General features: G+C 45.2%; 1 protein-coding gene across 2 annotated transcripts in view; it reads right to left on the minus strand.

Moving 5' to 3' along the window:
- The window catches only part of MKS1 (MKS transition zone complex subunit 1), a 927,592-nt gene that overhangs the window by 353,678 nt on the left and 556,986 nt on the right, over window positions 1-16,928 (minus strand). For both annotated transcript variants that reach the window (XM_069614786.1, XM_069614787.1), the window contains exon 9: window positions 4,373-4,429. In XM_069614786.1, coding sequence (XP_069470887.1) covers window positions 4,373-4,429 — 57 coding nt within the window. The remainder of the gene's footprint in view (window positions 1-4,372; window positions 4,430-16,928) is intronic.

The raw sequence follows: 16,928 nt of genomic DNA on the forward strand, positions 1-16,928 counted from the left end.
TTCCCTTGTGTATTAAGGGATGGTTCATAAAGTATGGTGCATAAAGTATGTAAATTGCCAACGTGTTTCATCGACATCTTTTGAAGGGTGAATTACTGATTATAGTATGTGTGTTTGCGTGAAGTACAGTCATCTCATGGTGTGTGTTCCTGAGTGCAGCGGTTTTGTGATCTGTTAAACACCGGGTCCACAAGTGGGAAAAGAAATCGGTAGGGCACTCCAAACAGACAATGCACCTCGCTTTTTTCTTCTAAAGGTTATATCACAATGTGCCTAGCTTCTAGCGTTTTTGCAGGATTTTCAGCATTAGAACTGCTACAAGCAGCAATGACTGTTAAGGTTACCAATAAGCATAATGGAATTAAAATGTTCAGTGTTTTTCTTTCCTTTTTTTCATCAAACAAAGGGGGAGGATATAGTTACAGGACACTCTGAGTCCATGAGAAGTGTATGATTTAACATTAGTACGCCATGGGGGTGTTGTTCAATGCATGAGTAATTTTGCCAAGGGGGCGTTGTTTAGTGTGTCAAATGATTTGCCAAAAGGGCATCTCAATTTCTAATTGGAGTATCAAATGGTCTGTGTGTCAGCAGATTCACAATGGGGTCGTCTCTATCTCCAAGGTTGGAGTATCAAATTCCCAGTGTTCGCCAAGGGGGCATTGTTCTATGTGCCATCAGGTATGCCCAGCGGGCGTTGCCCTTTGTGTTGGGGAATTCGCCAAAGGGGGAGTCTCAATTCCCAAATCTTACATCTTGTTTGTGTTGTGTTATGTTAGCGATTACCCTGTTACAGAGTTTTGGTGAGGAACACATGGGGTTTTGGAAGTTTTTAGCAGTGCTCAGTCGTGGCAGGACTCGGGCCACGGTGGGGCGGGGGGCAGGGACAGAATGTGGCGGAAGATATCATGTTGTTTCAAGGTTGTCCTTCATTTTGGAGGGAGTTTGTGCTCGGATGTGGCAGGATCAAGCCTTGGCAGCCCCAAGTGGGAGGTGTACAGTTCTATTTAAGGTTAGTATATTGGTGTGTAGCTGTCAGTGTGTCGTAGACGGCTGTTCAGGGGATATGGAAGTGCACGCCTTATGCATCCTACCTCTCGGTATGGGCATCCAGTAACCACAACACTGATATGTGGTGAAGGGCAGCTTCCACGGAAGGTTCGGGTGTTACTCTTGTGTTCTATAGGTGTGGACTGTATTTTATATGGGTGTGGACTGGTAGTGCATCCTAGACGGCTGTTGAGGGGGTATTGCCTTCATTGAGGCTGTTGAGGGGGTATTGCTTTAATGTATTGCCTTCATGCATTCTACCCCTTCGGTACGGGGGTCCAGTATCCATAACACTAATATTTTCTGAGTTCTTGCTAAAGAAGTTGTTAGAGGGTTAAATCTAGCTGGTTAGGTGAGGGATTTTGCTGGTTCATCCACTTTTGTGTTCTCTGTGGTGCGTCTACCCTCCTGTCCTCTCCTCCACCCCTGCCGTCCCTGTGCTTCCATTGTAGTGTTCTCACAGTCAGAAACTTGAGGGCCCATAGTTGTGATTCGATTGTTGTACGTTATGTCTGTGTAGGTCAGCTGTGCCTAGGCAATATTCCCTTCTTTTGGGGACTATCTTGTGTAAGTTTACAAAGTGCTCCCACTTCCCCATATTGCATTAGGGAAGTGAGGTTGTAGAGTAGTGAGCAGTCAAACATATTGTGTGTAGGACAATATTGTGTATAGTCAACCATATCTTTTGTTAGTTTCTAGTGCTGAGTTTCACAAGAAATGCTTCCAGTGCATGGAACCTTATGTTTATAGTTATGGTACATAGGACCCATAAGTCAAGTCTTCCAGTGGAGGGAGCCTTCGTCATTGGTTTCATTTACCCCTGCATGTGTTTCTGCTCGGTTGAGGACATTGTGATGTTTGCAGCAGCATTTCTGATGTTTGACGTTGGGCAGCCAATCCAGCACAGCAATGTTCATCTTCCTCCTCATTTCCGGTTATTAAGGGGGAAGCTGTGAAGCGGGCACTACCTGGGTGAGTGGTGATGTCAGAAGAGTCCAAGTGTAATGTTGGGGGTGATGTCATGAGTCTCTGAAGTGGAATGTCATGGTTTGCTTGAGAGCCTGCATTCCAGGGTGTCAGCTGTAAGCAGAGAGTGAATCTAGCCTGCGTGGTGTTGCGGTTACCGTATATAACTGCGTTCTTGAGTTGTAACCTGAACAAATGTACACATAGGCACATAGACACAAAGGCGCAATGGTCCAGTTGGGCTTTCGAAATTAAGGAGGTTCTGAAAGAAATCAAAAGAGCAATTCCAGCTTGTTTAGAACTGCAGTCAGTCTTGTCCCTCAGTTCCTGTCGGCTGCACCTCCAGGCGATCAAATGAAAGGTCACTCACAGACAATGGTCTTTCAAGTGGCCCCTGCACTTTCTTGGCTTTGCTTGCATTTTCCACTGTTCTCGTCTTGGTGAGGATGCAGAATCCTCAGAATGACTATGCCAGGCTCAATGGGCCTGTGTTTGTTCCAGATGGTGCAACACCTGGGTTAGCCATTACCATATCTCACTGATTTGAGGTGAGCTCTGGGATACATGTGGTAGGCCCCCTGGTAGACTTTGCCATATTCACAGCCTCAATGGGTGGTAAATTGCCTCTTCCCAAGGTTGCCTCTGTACAATCCCTCACCCTACTTCGATATTCTATTTCTTCTGAATGTATGGTCTCCTCATTCTTGATACTCCACAATGGTTGGGCGCTCTTCAGCTCTTCTTTTTTGCCTCACTCCTGTCATAACCTCCTTGGGTGGTTCTACTACTCCACCTGTGTTATTTACTCCTTTTATCCTTGCTCCTTTCTTGTTCTTATTCCCATTTGCTTCTTTGGCATTTCTCTCCACTGTCTGCCTCCTCTGCTTACTACTCGCCTTTCCACCTTTTTTGCTTTTCTCCTCCACCACTCGCCACTTCCCTCTCAAGGTCTCTCTTCTTTTCACTCTACTCTGCTTTACACTCTACTCGCTGCTCCAGGTTACTCTGCTATCCCTTCTTTGCTCTTGCTTGCAGCTCTTCCTTCACCTCCTTCCTGCTTGCTCTCTTCCTCCTCACCCTGTATCGCCAGTGCCCCAGCTGTGACTGGGCCAGCGTATTTAGTAGAGCAATACCAGCCTCTTAGGTCAGCGAATTACGAAACTGTGCCGAGTTGTGGTGCAGGGACCACAGAATCCAGTTGTCGCAATTTGAATTGTGAGTAGCGCCGCAGAGTGACGTTACAAGAGGGGAGTCCATCATTTTGCTTTTTTACACTGCTCCAGTAACTACTGTTAGTTTCCTCCTATGTGGCTGCTGATCTGTAATTCCAGTATCTTACTTGTTCTACTTATGGCCTGTCTGGAAGCTTAGTTAACAGTATATCAGAGGAAAGCGCATGCCGGTTATTTTCATATGAAATCATTGTTGAATATCCGTTGATTGGAGAAGGCTGGACCCCGTGACCATTGGTCTTGCTGTCCCAGCTGGAATCGTTAGAGAACAATGCAAATGATAAACACCACTTACGGGTGATTTACTATGCTAGAGAAACTGTCTGCATTGCTTCCATTCCATTTGAACTTTACGGCTTGACACAATGGACAATCCACCAATAAGGGTACAGAAAGGTTGAGAAAGAGAGCGTGAGACAAAGTGGGAAAGAGTGCTAGGGAGGGAGAGAGACATAGAGAAAGAAAAAGAGAGGGCGAAAGAGAGGCACCGTCAGTGAAGACATGCACCATATTTTCATCATGTGGGACATATGAGTCCATTCCAGAGTCCTACCAAGTATTTGCATGTATGCCTCTTCCCCACATACTGCAAGTCAGCTAGGCACCCTCTGGGCAGGTGAGGAAAGGAATGATCAGTGCTGCGGCGTACTGGGATCTGGCTTGCGAACTTCCACTCTGCATGCTCACTGGCAGACGGACGGGGGAGATTGACATTGGAGGGGATTGTTTACAGAAAGGGGCCAAGGCCACAAAGTATTTATCCTATCTGGACCCCTTGTACATCGCTATTATTTCTCCATTTCCTGGGATGTGTCAGCCCTGATTTTGTCAGTTTCGGAGAGTATTATTCTGGCACATACTCAGCACTTTGATGGAAAAAACTTCAACATATTGTACCTGAAAGTATTATTATGGATACCTGGAGTTACATATATGGCCACAAGGCTGCATTTTCTCACAGATATAAAAGATTAAATCATCCTCCCACAGAACAGAACTTGTGACCATATGGGTTGGTACGACTTCAGTTAGTCCAATAATTGAGCAAGGAAATAAACAGCGTCTTTAATGTATATATTTACACAAAGGCATCTAGATTCAGAATACAAATTAGAGACACTTACGGTTTCAAAGTCGGTGCCCACCAAGCTGCTTAGGTATTCCTTGTGTCGATTATACAGCTGAAAAAAGAAAAGGAAGGGCGATGGATTAATTTGAAATATTCCTAATTTCAGACAAAACATTGCACTAGAGGTCCCGCTTGACCATGTTATGTTTTCCCCATGTTACCTGATGGCGTTTCACACAGACCCACATCCCATCCCCAAGAGTTCCAGGTTTTACATTTTATGCTATGGTCTAAAGACTCTTTACTACAGCTAGAACAGCCTCATGCTACCAATGATGGCCGAGATGTTAAAAAGAAAAAGCTAGTTAAATAGCTTTTTCTTTTTAACATCCTAGCTGTAGTATAGAAGGGCATCTCTCTGGCTTGTGCGAGCCTTCTGGAAATTGGGACTAGCTTTGCTTGCTAAAGCAGGCCTTGTTCTGTAGGGAGCAGTAGGTCCAGGTGTATAAGTATGTTGTACAGCGGGAGAATACCCAATGTTGCACTGACATGCCAGTTGCAAAATACAATCTTAACACATAGATGTGTCTGTTAAATCTGAACAATGAAACTGATGTTATAAGTCTGAATAGCAGAAATATTAAGCATCGATAGGTTTGTCTCTTTAATATCTTCGCGACTTATCAAGGAATAAAGAGAAGAAACAAAAAGTGAAAGTTAATATAACATAAATTGAGATGAAAAGGCAGAAGGGAGACATTGTGTGTGTAGTGCTAAAAAAATGACACGAGGTGACAATACTGGAAAGCATATTTCACCAATTTGTAATAACTTGCTCAAAAGCATTAATTAATGCAGGTTAACCAAACCCCTCTGCACATTAATCTGAGTGAGAACCACAGTTGCTGAAAGTGTTGAAATGCAAAAGCTTGGATTCAAGCATAAATCTGAAAATACATTACCAATACATGGGATCTGTTCATAAGCAACATTTAAGAAGACATGGTATTGAGAAGAAGCCCCCGGTCATGTTTTGGGGACTTCTAGTGAGGAGACAATAGGTTTGAGGATGGCGAGGATCATCTGGTCACCCCCACTTAGACCCCTCCATCAGGCACGGCACCATCACTTGCATACAGTACCTACTCCCAGCTCCTTAAGAGAACGAACTGTAGGCAGAAACCCCAAAGACTCCTCCACCGAGACAGTCAGGACACCGCAGCAACATCGCGAACATGGGAATGGCAAATCTAGAGGAGAAGAACAAGAGGGTGGAAGGAGGAGAAGAACAAGAGGGTGGAAGGAGGAGAAGAACAAGAGGGTGGAAGGAGGAGAACACCAGGAAGAAAGACCCAGCAGAGGGTGGAAGGAGGAGACCGCCCAGCAGAGGGTGGAAGGAGGAGACCGCCCAGCAGAGGGTGGAAGGAGGAGACCCAGCAGAGGGTGGAAGGAGGAGACCCAGCAGAGGGTGGAAGGAGGAGACCCAGCAGAGGGTGGAAGGAGGAGACCCAGCAGAGGGTGGAAGGAGGAGACCCGGCAGAGGGTGGAAGGAGGAGGCCCGGCAGAGGGTGGAAGGAGGAGGCCCGGCAGAGGGTGGAAGGAGGAGGCCCGGCAGAGGGTGGAAGGAGGAGGCCCGGCAGAGGGTAGAAAGTAGAGAAATGCAAAAAGGAGAGCAAGTGGTAGGCGAAAATTACGTACCAGAAGAAGCTAGAAAGCAGGAAGAAAGGGAGAAGACTAGGAAGGTTATAACTAATCAGAGGACAAAAGGTATGAAAGGGCATGCACTGGCCAAGGAAGGGGGTAGGAGTGCAGAACCCATCGGAAGAGGCTGAGCCCACAGTGGGAGGATTGATGAGGGGGTCCCAGGACAAGTGCAGGGTTAGAGAAGTAGGACAGACCCAAAGAGGGGAAGTGATCAGTCCATCAACACACCCCCTTTGGCACATGAGTCAGAAGCCTGGGGGCTGGTCTTTCCAGGCCGTGGGACATCAGCCTACAACCATTGCTGCACTTTGGAATGCCTAGACTGCCCCCCCTTCAAGGTCTAATTTGGTATTTGTTTTGTTAATAATTTAGAATTGCAGAATCGAAGAAGACAAGAGACATTCTGGACAACTGCACACTGGTTTGGTCCAGTCTTTTGAATGATGTTTATGGTATAACAGGAAGAAATAAATGACAACGTTGTTAAGCTGGTGTTTTGTGGGTATGGGCAAAAGACCCTAGTTTGCTCTGATCAATTGAACAATTTACATTATGGGAGGTGACCTGCAAATTAGTTGAAAGTTAACCTGGTAAGTGTGGGTGGTCACTAATCTCATGTGATATGGACATACGTTTGTGAAGGTCCTGGACTGGGTAACTGAGCCTTAGAAAGAAACTTGTGTCCCTATCAGATTTCTAAAACAGATGTCTGCACGTGGAGTGCCAAAAGGCAAACTGTGCCTCTTTTTGAGTAGAGATCTGAACATGGAGGCTTTGGTGGGGAATTGAAGTGATAAACGTAACTAATTACGTGGTGGAGAGTTCTGTTTTTTCTATTGGTATTTGCGGTTTTACAACCCCTTTATACCTATATTAAACATTTAATATGTGATCTAACAATTAATCTATACAAGTAATAACTTGCCACAGACATGGATGACAAAGATGAACGCAGGCCACACGCATATGATGTAGAGGGTGCCAAAGTTCCTTGTCCCTACAGGTGCAGCAGGGGAGGAACAGTCTACTGGAGGACCCTTTCGGGACCCTTTCTGAAGAGATCTGGCCCAAGGTTCAAGAACCAGCAAGCCCTAGAGAGCTGGTTTCAAAAAGGGCACAATGTTCACTCCAGACAATGGAAATCAATGGTAAAAGGTATGGATTTAAATCCTACTGCTTCCGTTCCGAGGTGAGTCCTGCAAGTGGAGGCCACTGCAGGATCAGGACCCTGGGACCTGGGGGACAGGTACTCATGGCACTGGCTTATACGATTTTTGGCACAAGAATAGCAGGTGCACACCAGAGTTTGGGTGTGGGGTTTAGGTCTGTTTAGCAGTGGCTGGGGATCCCGGGAGGTGCTGCTCAAACCCACTACCCAGCAAGCACCCAGACAAGTAAGTCCCAACAAGAGACGCAGAGAGAGAGAGAACACTTGAGACAAAGAACCTGGCAGCAGTAAAAGGGGCCCTGCAGGATCCAGCGAGGGCACAGGTCAGCCCAGGAGAACTAGAGGTTCCAGTTTGTCATCAAGGAAACAGTTCCATGATGGAGGCAATGGCTGGAGGAGACTTAAGATGTCCCATGACGGAGCAGAGGTTGAGCAGCAGAATGCCACTCAGATTTCGAAGCCAGGAAGGACTCCCTACCTTAGGCACTTGGGCCATAAGGATATTACCAGGGATTCAGCAACTGAAGGCAAGGGAAAATCCATCAAGACCAGCCAGTACAACCAGCGTGGACGACGGCAGGAAGTAAATGAATAGCACTGGATAGGATTTTACCAGCAAGGAGTAGGATATACAGAACAAATGTGCTAGTGCCCAGCCTGTATGTCCAATCCAGGACCCTCAGAAGCAACCCATCTTTACAGCAGTATTCAGGTAAATATTAGGAACGATAACAGACATTTCTTCAGAGTCTGGGCAATGCCAGACCACCAATAACATTCCAGGCAGCATAGCAAGGTTTTGACAGCCAGCCAAACCACCAATTCTTTTTTTCTTTGTGATTTGGTTTACAAAACCTTGATCAATTATTTTAAAACATTTGATCATCACATCATTATCTCACAATTTACAACACTTAATCCCCTTTACACATTGTAAGGGTGTCAAAAAAGGACGGGTTGAGAAATACTTATTTTTATCAAAAGAAACCCTCACTATCCGCATCTTCTAAGAGGGGTTTCCCTCCTCAAACTAATACTAAAAGTGGGCTATCAGAATGTCTGTCGAAATCAAACTCAATTATCTGGTGTCATAACTTGCTTCTATCCCTTACACTACAACTAAAGAATAAGTCAATAGAAAAGTTCCTTCTCTGTAGGTAATGACTCCCTTCTCATGGTAGTTGGGTAAATGTTCTTTGGTAAAAAAGGATCCCAGGGGGAATGAATCCCTTCCCCTGGCTTGTGGTTCCAACAAACCTTTCTACCAGTCAACTTTCAGGAGCAGGGGAATGCCTCCCTTCTCCTGGTATTGGTTCACCATCTCAAATATAGTTCACACAAAAGTCAGGGGGAATGACCCCCCTTCCCCTTGAGCCCCCCCCCCTGACATCTCTTGCTAATGAGAACTTTCAGAACCAGGAGAATGACTCCCTTCTCATGGTAGTCATTCACCCACACCAATACAGTTCAAATCAAAGCCAGTGGCAATTAGTCCCTACTCCTGGTCTCTCGATTAAAAACATCTTTAATTTTCCTTCAACTTTCAGAACCAGGAGAATGACTCCCTTCAACTGGCATTGGCAGAGTCCCAAGTCCTTCTCGGGGCCTCAGTGGACTCTTCCCTGCCACTGCGATTAGGATGCTTTCCTCAGATGCTCAATATACTGGTATTCGGTCCTAGACCCTTTTTAGGTGGTCAGTGGGCTTGTTGCAACCACTGTGAACAGGAAGTTCTCCTCTGATGCTCGATGCGCCGTTCCCAATAGTTTGACTGTTACTACTGGGTCGGCAGAGAGCCTCTCGAGCCTGACTCTCTTCCACCCCAGTGAACCTCCCGTTACCTTTGTTGGGACTTTGATGCGCTCTAGGGCTTCCTGGGACAGGGCCTGTCTCTCCAGCCTGCTTTTCTCCACCTCCGAGCAGCACAGTGGCTCTGCACTCTCCTGGACTGTTCGGCTTCTTCCTGTGTTGCGTTCGGGTCTGCTCCAGCTGGACCCACAGAGAACTCCTCCTAAGCACCTCACCGGCGTCCTCCGCTCTTCTGCTTCTCCGGTCAGCCAACAGGGTCCGAAACTCCCGCTCACACCTGTTGCCTATCCTGCCTGGGCTTGTTGAAATCTTCAGTCCTTCTTTTCTGATACAATGTTGCCAGTCCCACGCTGGCATATTTTTAAAGTTCTTTGTTGTTCCTGATGGATTGATCTTCATGCATCCTCTGGGTCACCTCGTACCAGTATAGCACAGTGAATAATCTTCATGTCTTCTGTGCTCTTCTTCGTCCTGGTACTTTGTTGTGATGGTTTCTCCTACACTACAGAAATACAAGGACCTACCTTCAAGAAAGTTGTTCAGCATGGAGGTGTGGAGGTGGAGGTCGGGGGCGGGGGCTTGTGGTGTGGCGTTGGCTGGGGACTATATCCTAGGCAATCGTCCTCATCCCCAGAGGGGGAGTCCCTCCCAATGAGGTCCTGCCGTATTATACCATCCCAGGAGGACTATTGGGTAGGGGCCACACCTCCCTAGCCTCATGGGAAAGTGCTCCCCCTTGGGGTGAAGTGACGATAACTTGCGAAACGTCAACATTTATAAAACACTCCATTAATCCCACACAAATATGCAATTTATACAATGCATGCCATTTTTCTCATTATTTCATAAACCTCATTGCTATTTAATAGCAAGTAATCCCAGAAACAAAATTATCCTCTAAAATCCATATAAGAAAAGGTTCATACAGTATTTAATGAGTTGCTTTTATAAAAATGAAATGGTGCAATTATCATATGTTTACAATCGCCTTAAACAACATTTGCCAGAATGTGTTGGCTCGATCCGTAGATTGACCCGAAATGAGTCGGCTTAACCAGTGCTGCCGCAGTAGTTCTATTAGTGAACATTCAAGTATTAAGGACTTCAAAGTTTGCTTAGTGTGTTCACACAACCGGCATACTCAATTATTTTTCTCGATCCCTCTGCCGGGGCCCCATGATATCCAAAGTGCATAACATATTTAGACTGAACCTAAGATAGGTCAACCTAATTTTCCTGTCTGGTAACAGACAGATATGCTGGCAAGATGTCAATTCTATTTAATACTAATTTGTAATGCTCGTACATTTTGTATTTTATCGTTATGTTGTGATCCATTCCATAATTTTACTTTGCCTTTCACCCTGTTCGGGTTAAGGGTTAGGTCCTCACTGTTTGAACCTATTTCATCCAGTACCGTCATGCCTTCCTTAAACATTTTGGTGATAATGTCTGAGGTGCCGTCCAGATAAATACATTTTAAATCTGCATATAAGGATTTCACGCTGATGTAAGCGATTGGTGTAAAGTTCGCCTCCATAAAATGCCCTTCAACCTGTCCGGTGTATAATGTTTAGGCAGATTTCGGATCTCCAACCCATACAGTAGTGTTGGAGTGACTCGCAATGAGAATGCACACAATTTTTCATAGATCTTCCTCATATGAGCACCCAAATGGATTGCCTTGCAGCACTGTCTCTCCATGATGAGTTTAGGGTTCTCAGTTGAATACATAGGAAACCCCAAATACACAATGTGGTCTAATATGCTCATAGATGTTCCGCGTAAAACCACTCGTAATTGGATGACCTCTTTCTCTTCCTGAAGGATTTCCCAGCACTTAGTTAACCCATTGTCAACTAAATAATGCTCTAGTGCAGCAACAGCACAGGTTAACCCAAGCGGTGCCTGGTCAAAAACCATGATATCATTGATTTATGCAAGAATGGTTACCCGCAGAGTCCTAATTTTTGGTGAAACGTCAAGAACCGAGTAAAGCGCCAAACATGTCGGCCAAGTATAAATTGAAGAGACGTGGTGCGAGCATGCAGCCCTGTCTCAATCCAAGGTTTGTTGGCACTTCCCTGGTAACTTGGCCGGACATGTTGATCCTGATTTGTACAGTCGTATCGCTGAGAAGGGAAATTATGTTTAGTAGGCTGTTGGGTATCCCCCAGTTAAAGAGCTTGCCCCACAGTCTTGATCGTTCCATATAATCAAAGGCAGACACAAAGTTGAAACAAGCCATGTAAAATGTACTTGCCGCATAGGCTTGCTGCTGTTATATCCTTAGTAAAAGCCCGTTTAGGGTGCACCAGAGCCCGGATCTAAACCCAGTTTGAAATTCAGGAATAGCACCAATGTTCACTAACCATTTGTCAAGATCTTGCAACACCAGACTCTCTAAGGTCAATTGGCCTGTAGCTCTGTGGATTGTCCCTTGGACCTTTTTATATATGGGGGCAATCCAACTGTCTCCCAAGTTCTGGGGAAAAGCAGTTTTTTTCACAATTTTCACAAATAAACTGGAGAGAACATTAGACCATCATTTTGGGTTCCCCTTTAAAGTCAACCATGCTAAGGCCCCATAGCTTTTGATATGTTGGCTTTAGCAATGATACTTTCGATCTCTCTCGGCATGAAGTGTTTATCCCACACTCCTGATTTAATAAACTGTGGGTAGACAGTGGTCCTGGAGATGCCATTACATTTTCCATGGTAAAACACACACCATGTTTCTTCTGGGATCGTATTTAATTGGATTTCGACTTGTGAGCAACCTATCTCATTGATTAGTGTCCAGGAATTCTTGGAATTATTAGTTATCAAGGTGTGGACCATTGTGGAGCCATCCCTTTGATTGTTTTGTATCCAATAAAAGTTCATCCAATTTTTGTATTGTGTAATTAATCTCAGTTTACCTTCGATACATGCGCCATAATTTCTCTAGGTCCTTTATATTTTGCCTGAGCTTCCTTGTTTGATCCTGTACGGTTTTATCAAAAGGGTATTTTCTTACCTATTGGTGTTTAATCCTTGGAAGATTTCTTAGGACTCCAACACCTCGCATAATGTTAAAGATTTCATTGTTGTAGTTTTTGGGGTTAAACTTATCCTCCCTGTATCCAACAGTAGTGCCAAGCGTGAACTAAATTGTTCATAGAAGTCTGCCATACATATAAGCCTAATAGCAGTAATTTGACTGTTAGCTCAGTCAATGCAAGCACTGGGACTGTTTTACACGTTGGAAGATCTATTCTTAGCTCTAACCGTGCACAGTCACTAGATGTTTTGTCTGTAATCTTAAGGGAGTTGGCCCTCCTCAAAAGACCATCAGATACAAATAGTTTATGGTACTATACCGGTCACCAGCCCCACACGTCCATGTGGATGCATATGGAATATCTCCTGCTAAGCTACCGTTAGCCCTGCATATGTTCCTGTCTACCATCATATCATTCCAGGCCATTCCACTTTTGTCTTTGGCACTATTGAGATTTCACCCACTGTCATTCATGCAATTGCAATTTAAGGTCACCCGCAATTATTGTCTCTTTAGGATTGCTGGCATCTATCCATTCAATTAGCAATTCAGCAATTTCCATGAACAATTAAGCCTGCAGTAGCCTGAGCGTATTTCAGTAAACGTTGATAATCAACATTGGCAACCCGTTCCACAGTGTACTCACTGCTAAAACAGACTCGCACTGGGTAGGCCATTCTTTAGCCTTGGCCCAGTGTTTATCATCAAGGTCGATCAAAAGACTCCCAACCGGACGTCCCTTAGGGCCATTGACAGCCTTTTTCAAGAATGTTGTGTATCCATCTAAAATGAATGAATCTGTAAGCCACACTTCTTGGAAAAGGAATACATGATAATTGCTAATGCTAAAATTCAAGTTGGCAACGACTGTGAAAGTGCAGTAACCAAAAGCATTCCATGACAACAAAACTAAATCAGCAACCTCAAAGACAGCACATTGAGGCCACTACATTAGTATCACTTTTTTGCGGTCAATGCTCCAGCAGCCAGAACCAATCACTGGTTATAGAATTTGATCTCTTAGAAATATTGGAAGCTGGGGTCATTGAAACAACTCCTGCCGTCCTGCTTTGAGGTGCATCTAGTAGGCCTAGTATCATCATAGTTAATATTCGATACCCCACTTGCTCATGATGATGCAAATAACTTGTTGCTGACCAGGGTCACACATCAATACCCACTGACAGCATAATATCGATCTGCGTGAGGATGAGGTTGTAAACCAATCTTGACTTCAGATGCAAAACTACAGAAACTAACTTTGTGTTATTCACAAATTCTACCTGCTGCAGATCACGCGACTCAATAAATCTTAAAGCTGGTACAATAGCAAACATTGATAGTATCATGGAACTGTTCAATATCTTGCAATCATGATAATTAAAATACTCTCCACACCCAACATCCAAGTTGTAACCTGTGGGGTTTTAAGTGAGTGACTTAGCTGACGATTGCAGATGTGGCCCCTTGTGAGAATGGAACTGTTCCTTGCCCTTGTAATATGTGCTGATGTCTTCAGAGCTCTGTTTAAATTCAGCATCAAAGGGCAAACAGAACTACAGTTCACCTTTTTAGCGGCTACTTCCACGGTTTTACTGACTATGTCCATTTGTCCTTCATCCTCAATACTATAAGTAGTGAGGTTAATTAAATCGGCCGCTTATGTTGAAAGGAAATGATCTTCCATGATCTTTGCACACTCTCCCGCAGGTGTCTTTTGTTGTGTTTTCTTCAAGTACAGAACCATGGATGATACATTTTTTGGTAACTTTTTTGTAACGCTCACCTGATTCCCACGGAGGCGCCGATCTGTTCTGGACTGCTATGACCTCTTCTAAGGTGATGCGCAGGACTCGGAAGACGGACTGGACCGGACCCCCAAACCTCGCCTGTCTGGCCCGTAGAAGAATCCTTCTGTAGATGGAAAAGGGGATTAACTGTCTGCTGGATAATGTGTCGGATTCCCCCCCTTCCCCCTCTCACACTCCTCAAACCCCCTCTGCGATTCCCCGTAGAGTCTCACCTTAGAGTCTGAAAGGACAAGCTCTCCATCCTGCTTCCGATGCAGGGGCGCGTTGATTTCCAGTTACTTCACTGGATCTCGGGTTTGGTGAGTATTCAACTCCGCTTGACTTTTCCGATATGAGGCCGTAAGTATTCAGTTGCAAAAGTTCAAGCCTTAATTGTCCGTTGTCCTTTTCTCTATTTCAGATGTAGGATGAAGAATCTTTTTCTCCTTAGGCGCTGAAAGGCGACGGATGGTGCCAATGGTGGCTGAAGAGCCCGAGGGCGCCTCGTGAATGTGAGTGGAACGCGGCACTGCAGCGAGCGATGCGATGCGCTTCTAAAAATGTCTTTTCTCAGGATCGTCGGAGTGATGGTTCCGGACTCCGGATGGAGATAGGTAAAGTTCAATTATTCACCTTTCTCTCCTTTCCTTCCTTTTCAGGTGTTTCAGGTTGCAGGTGGGCGTGGCTGGAGCCAGGATGCAGGAGCAGACACGGTGAGCGTCCAGCTGCTAGATGCAGAACAACGCGAAGCGTGAGCTGCTGTCTGGGCGTGGTTTAAATAGCCCCCAAAGTAGTTCCAGGTAAGTATTCTTCCTCAGCCACGCCCGAGTGGTAAAATAGTCCCATAGGTAAAGTAGTCCCTTTCAGACCTCAAGGAGGTCTGGATCCAGCAGCATGTATCTGCATCAGGTAAGTCCATCCAAGCACTCCCATAATGAGCCTGGCGCCTATGGTCCGAGGACTGATGCCTTCTATGAGCCTGGCGCAAAAGGCGCCAGGACAATGTCCAAAGAGCCCCTATAAGGGGTTGCTGGGTCCCTCCCTGGGGACATGATGTCTGCTTTTGGGGACGCTGGCCCTGAACTGGCTTCCCGGGAGTAGGCATCATGACATTTTTGTTCTGTTCCTTCATCAGAGATTGCACAGCAGTGCTTGTAGATTTCACTGGTTCAGACTCTTGGTTCTCATTTTTCTTGTTCTTTCTTATTTCCTTGAACTTGTTTGGCCTCAGCGACCTTGCCAGCAGACATATCTAGGGTGGATAGATCTTCCTCTCCAGGTATTACCATAATATCATTGTGACTGATATTTAAAGATCTGAAACATTTCCTAGAGTTTTTACTTCGAGCACCCTTTGTTTTCTGCTTCTTGCTTTTTCGACCTTTCTTACACCTAGACATAGAATCCTCCTGGACAACTAGGGTTTTAGCACAAGACTCGATTACAGCCGCTCTGATTTGGCACAATTTAATTGTTAGTAGGAGTAATTATAGTTTGTTGGTTACTCATATAAGGGATCAAGAGTAAGACTCTGACACACTGGCATTTTGGTGTTTGGTACAGAATTTTATTCTCACCCAAAAAAAGAACTAGTTACTCTTACCTTGTAACGTTCTTTCGATGGGATGTTCCTCCGACGTATTCCTTATCTTAGATAGATATCCTTCAGCTTTGCTGGCCTCGGAAAATTTTTTCGCCAGAGGGCGCTGCGCGTCGATGATCGCCGAGTCGATGACCCTCGACGGCCTCCGTGCCGACGTCGACGTCATCCTGCCTATAAAGGCCGCGCGCAGCGTCCGTTGCTCAGTTCCGTTTTGTAGTCCCCAGTAATGTTTTTGGATTAGACTAATCACCTTGAAGGAGCATAGGCTGCAAACCCACAGGAAGTCATACTGCGGGGATGGATGGGAGGGTCGATAAGGAATACGTCGGAGGAACATCCCATCGAAAGAACGTTACAAGGTAAGAGTAACTAGTTCTTCGAAGGGATTGTGTCCTCCGACGTATTCCTTATCTTAGATAGACTCCCATAGCAGTGGTATTGTGACTGGAGGCGGGAGTAATAAAAGTTATGTTACCCTTCCAGAATGGACAGAGTGTAACACAGCCTTGCCGAATCTAGTTTCTTGACTAGAGGAGGAATCCAGGCTATAGAATTTGGTAAATGTATGTGCGGACGACCATGTGGCAGCCGCACATATATCTCGAATTGGCACCCCTCTTTGAAGGGCTGAGGATGTTGCGATACCCCTGGTAGAATGAGCCCTTAGATTTTGAGGAGGCTCCTTTCCTGCCAATTTGTAGCACTCCAGAATGGCTAAAATAATCCATCTGGAGATGGTTTGTTTTGTTATTGGAAGGCCCAACTTATGTCCTGCATAACCTACAAAGAGTTGGTCTGCTTGTCTGATCTTAGCCAATCTGCTGATATAGAAGCTCAAGGCTCGCTTAGGGTCCAGCCTGTGCAGTCTCTCTTCCTCCTTCCCCGGATGAGGAGGAGGGTAGAAAGAAGGTAATATAATCTTCTGAGTGATGTGAAACTCCGAGACTACCTTCGGGAGGAAGTTAGGCTTCACCTGAAGAACAACTTTGTCCTTGTAAAAGATTGTATGTGGAGGTTTACACGATAAGGCTTGCAACTCGCTAACCCTTCTAGCAGATGTCAATGCTATTAGCAAAACAGTTTTGAGGGTGAGAAGCTTCAATGAACAAGAGTGTAGTGGTTCAAAAGGGGCACCCTTTAGGAAGTTTAAAATTAGGTTTAAATCCCATAAGGGAACTTGAAAAGGTTTCGGGGGATAAACATTAGTTAATCCTTTTAGGTATTGTATTACCAATGGAATTTTGAAGTATGAAGGCTCCTCTGCAGTGCGCTTAAAGATTGATAGCGCTGCGAGATAGCCCTTAATTGTGCCAACCTGTAGGCCTGAATTAGCCAGGTAAAGTAAGAATGACAACACCATAGGTGTACCACAAGAAAAGGGTTCAATATTCTTTTCTCTGCACCAGCTGCAAAATTTGTTCCAACGGCAGCGGTATAGAGTTTTAGTTGCCGGCCTTCTGGCCGAAAGCAACACCTCCATAACATCATCCGGAA

Source organism: Ambystoma mexicanum, chromosome 9 (genome assembly GCF_040938575.1).
Source record: "Ambystoma mexicanum isolate Mex_15411 chromosome 9, UKY_AmexF1_1, whole genome shotgun sequence".
NCBI classification, from domain to species: domain Eukaryota; kingdom Metazoa; phylum Chordata; class Amphibia; order Caudata; family Ambystomatidae; genus Ambystoma; species Ambystoma mexicanum.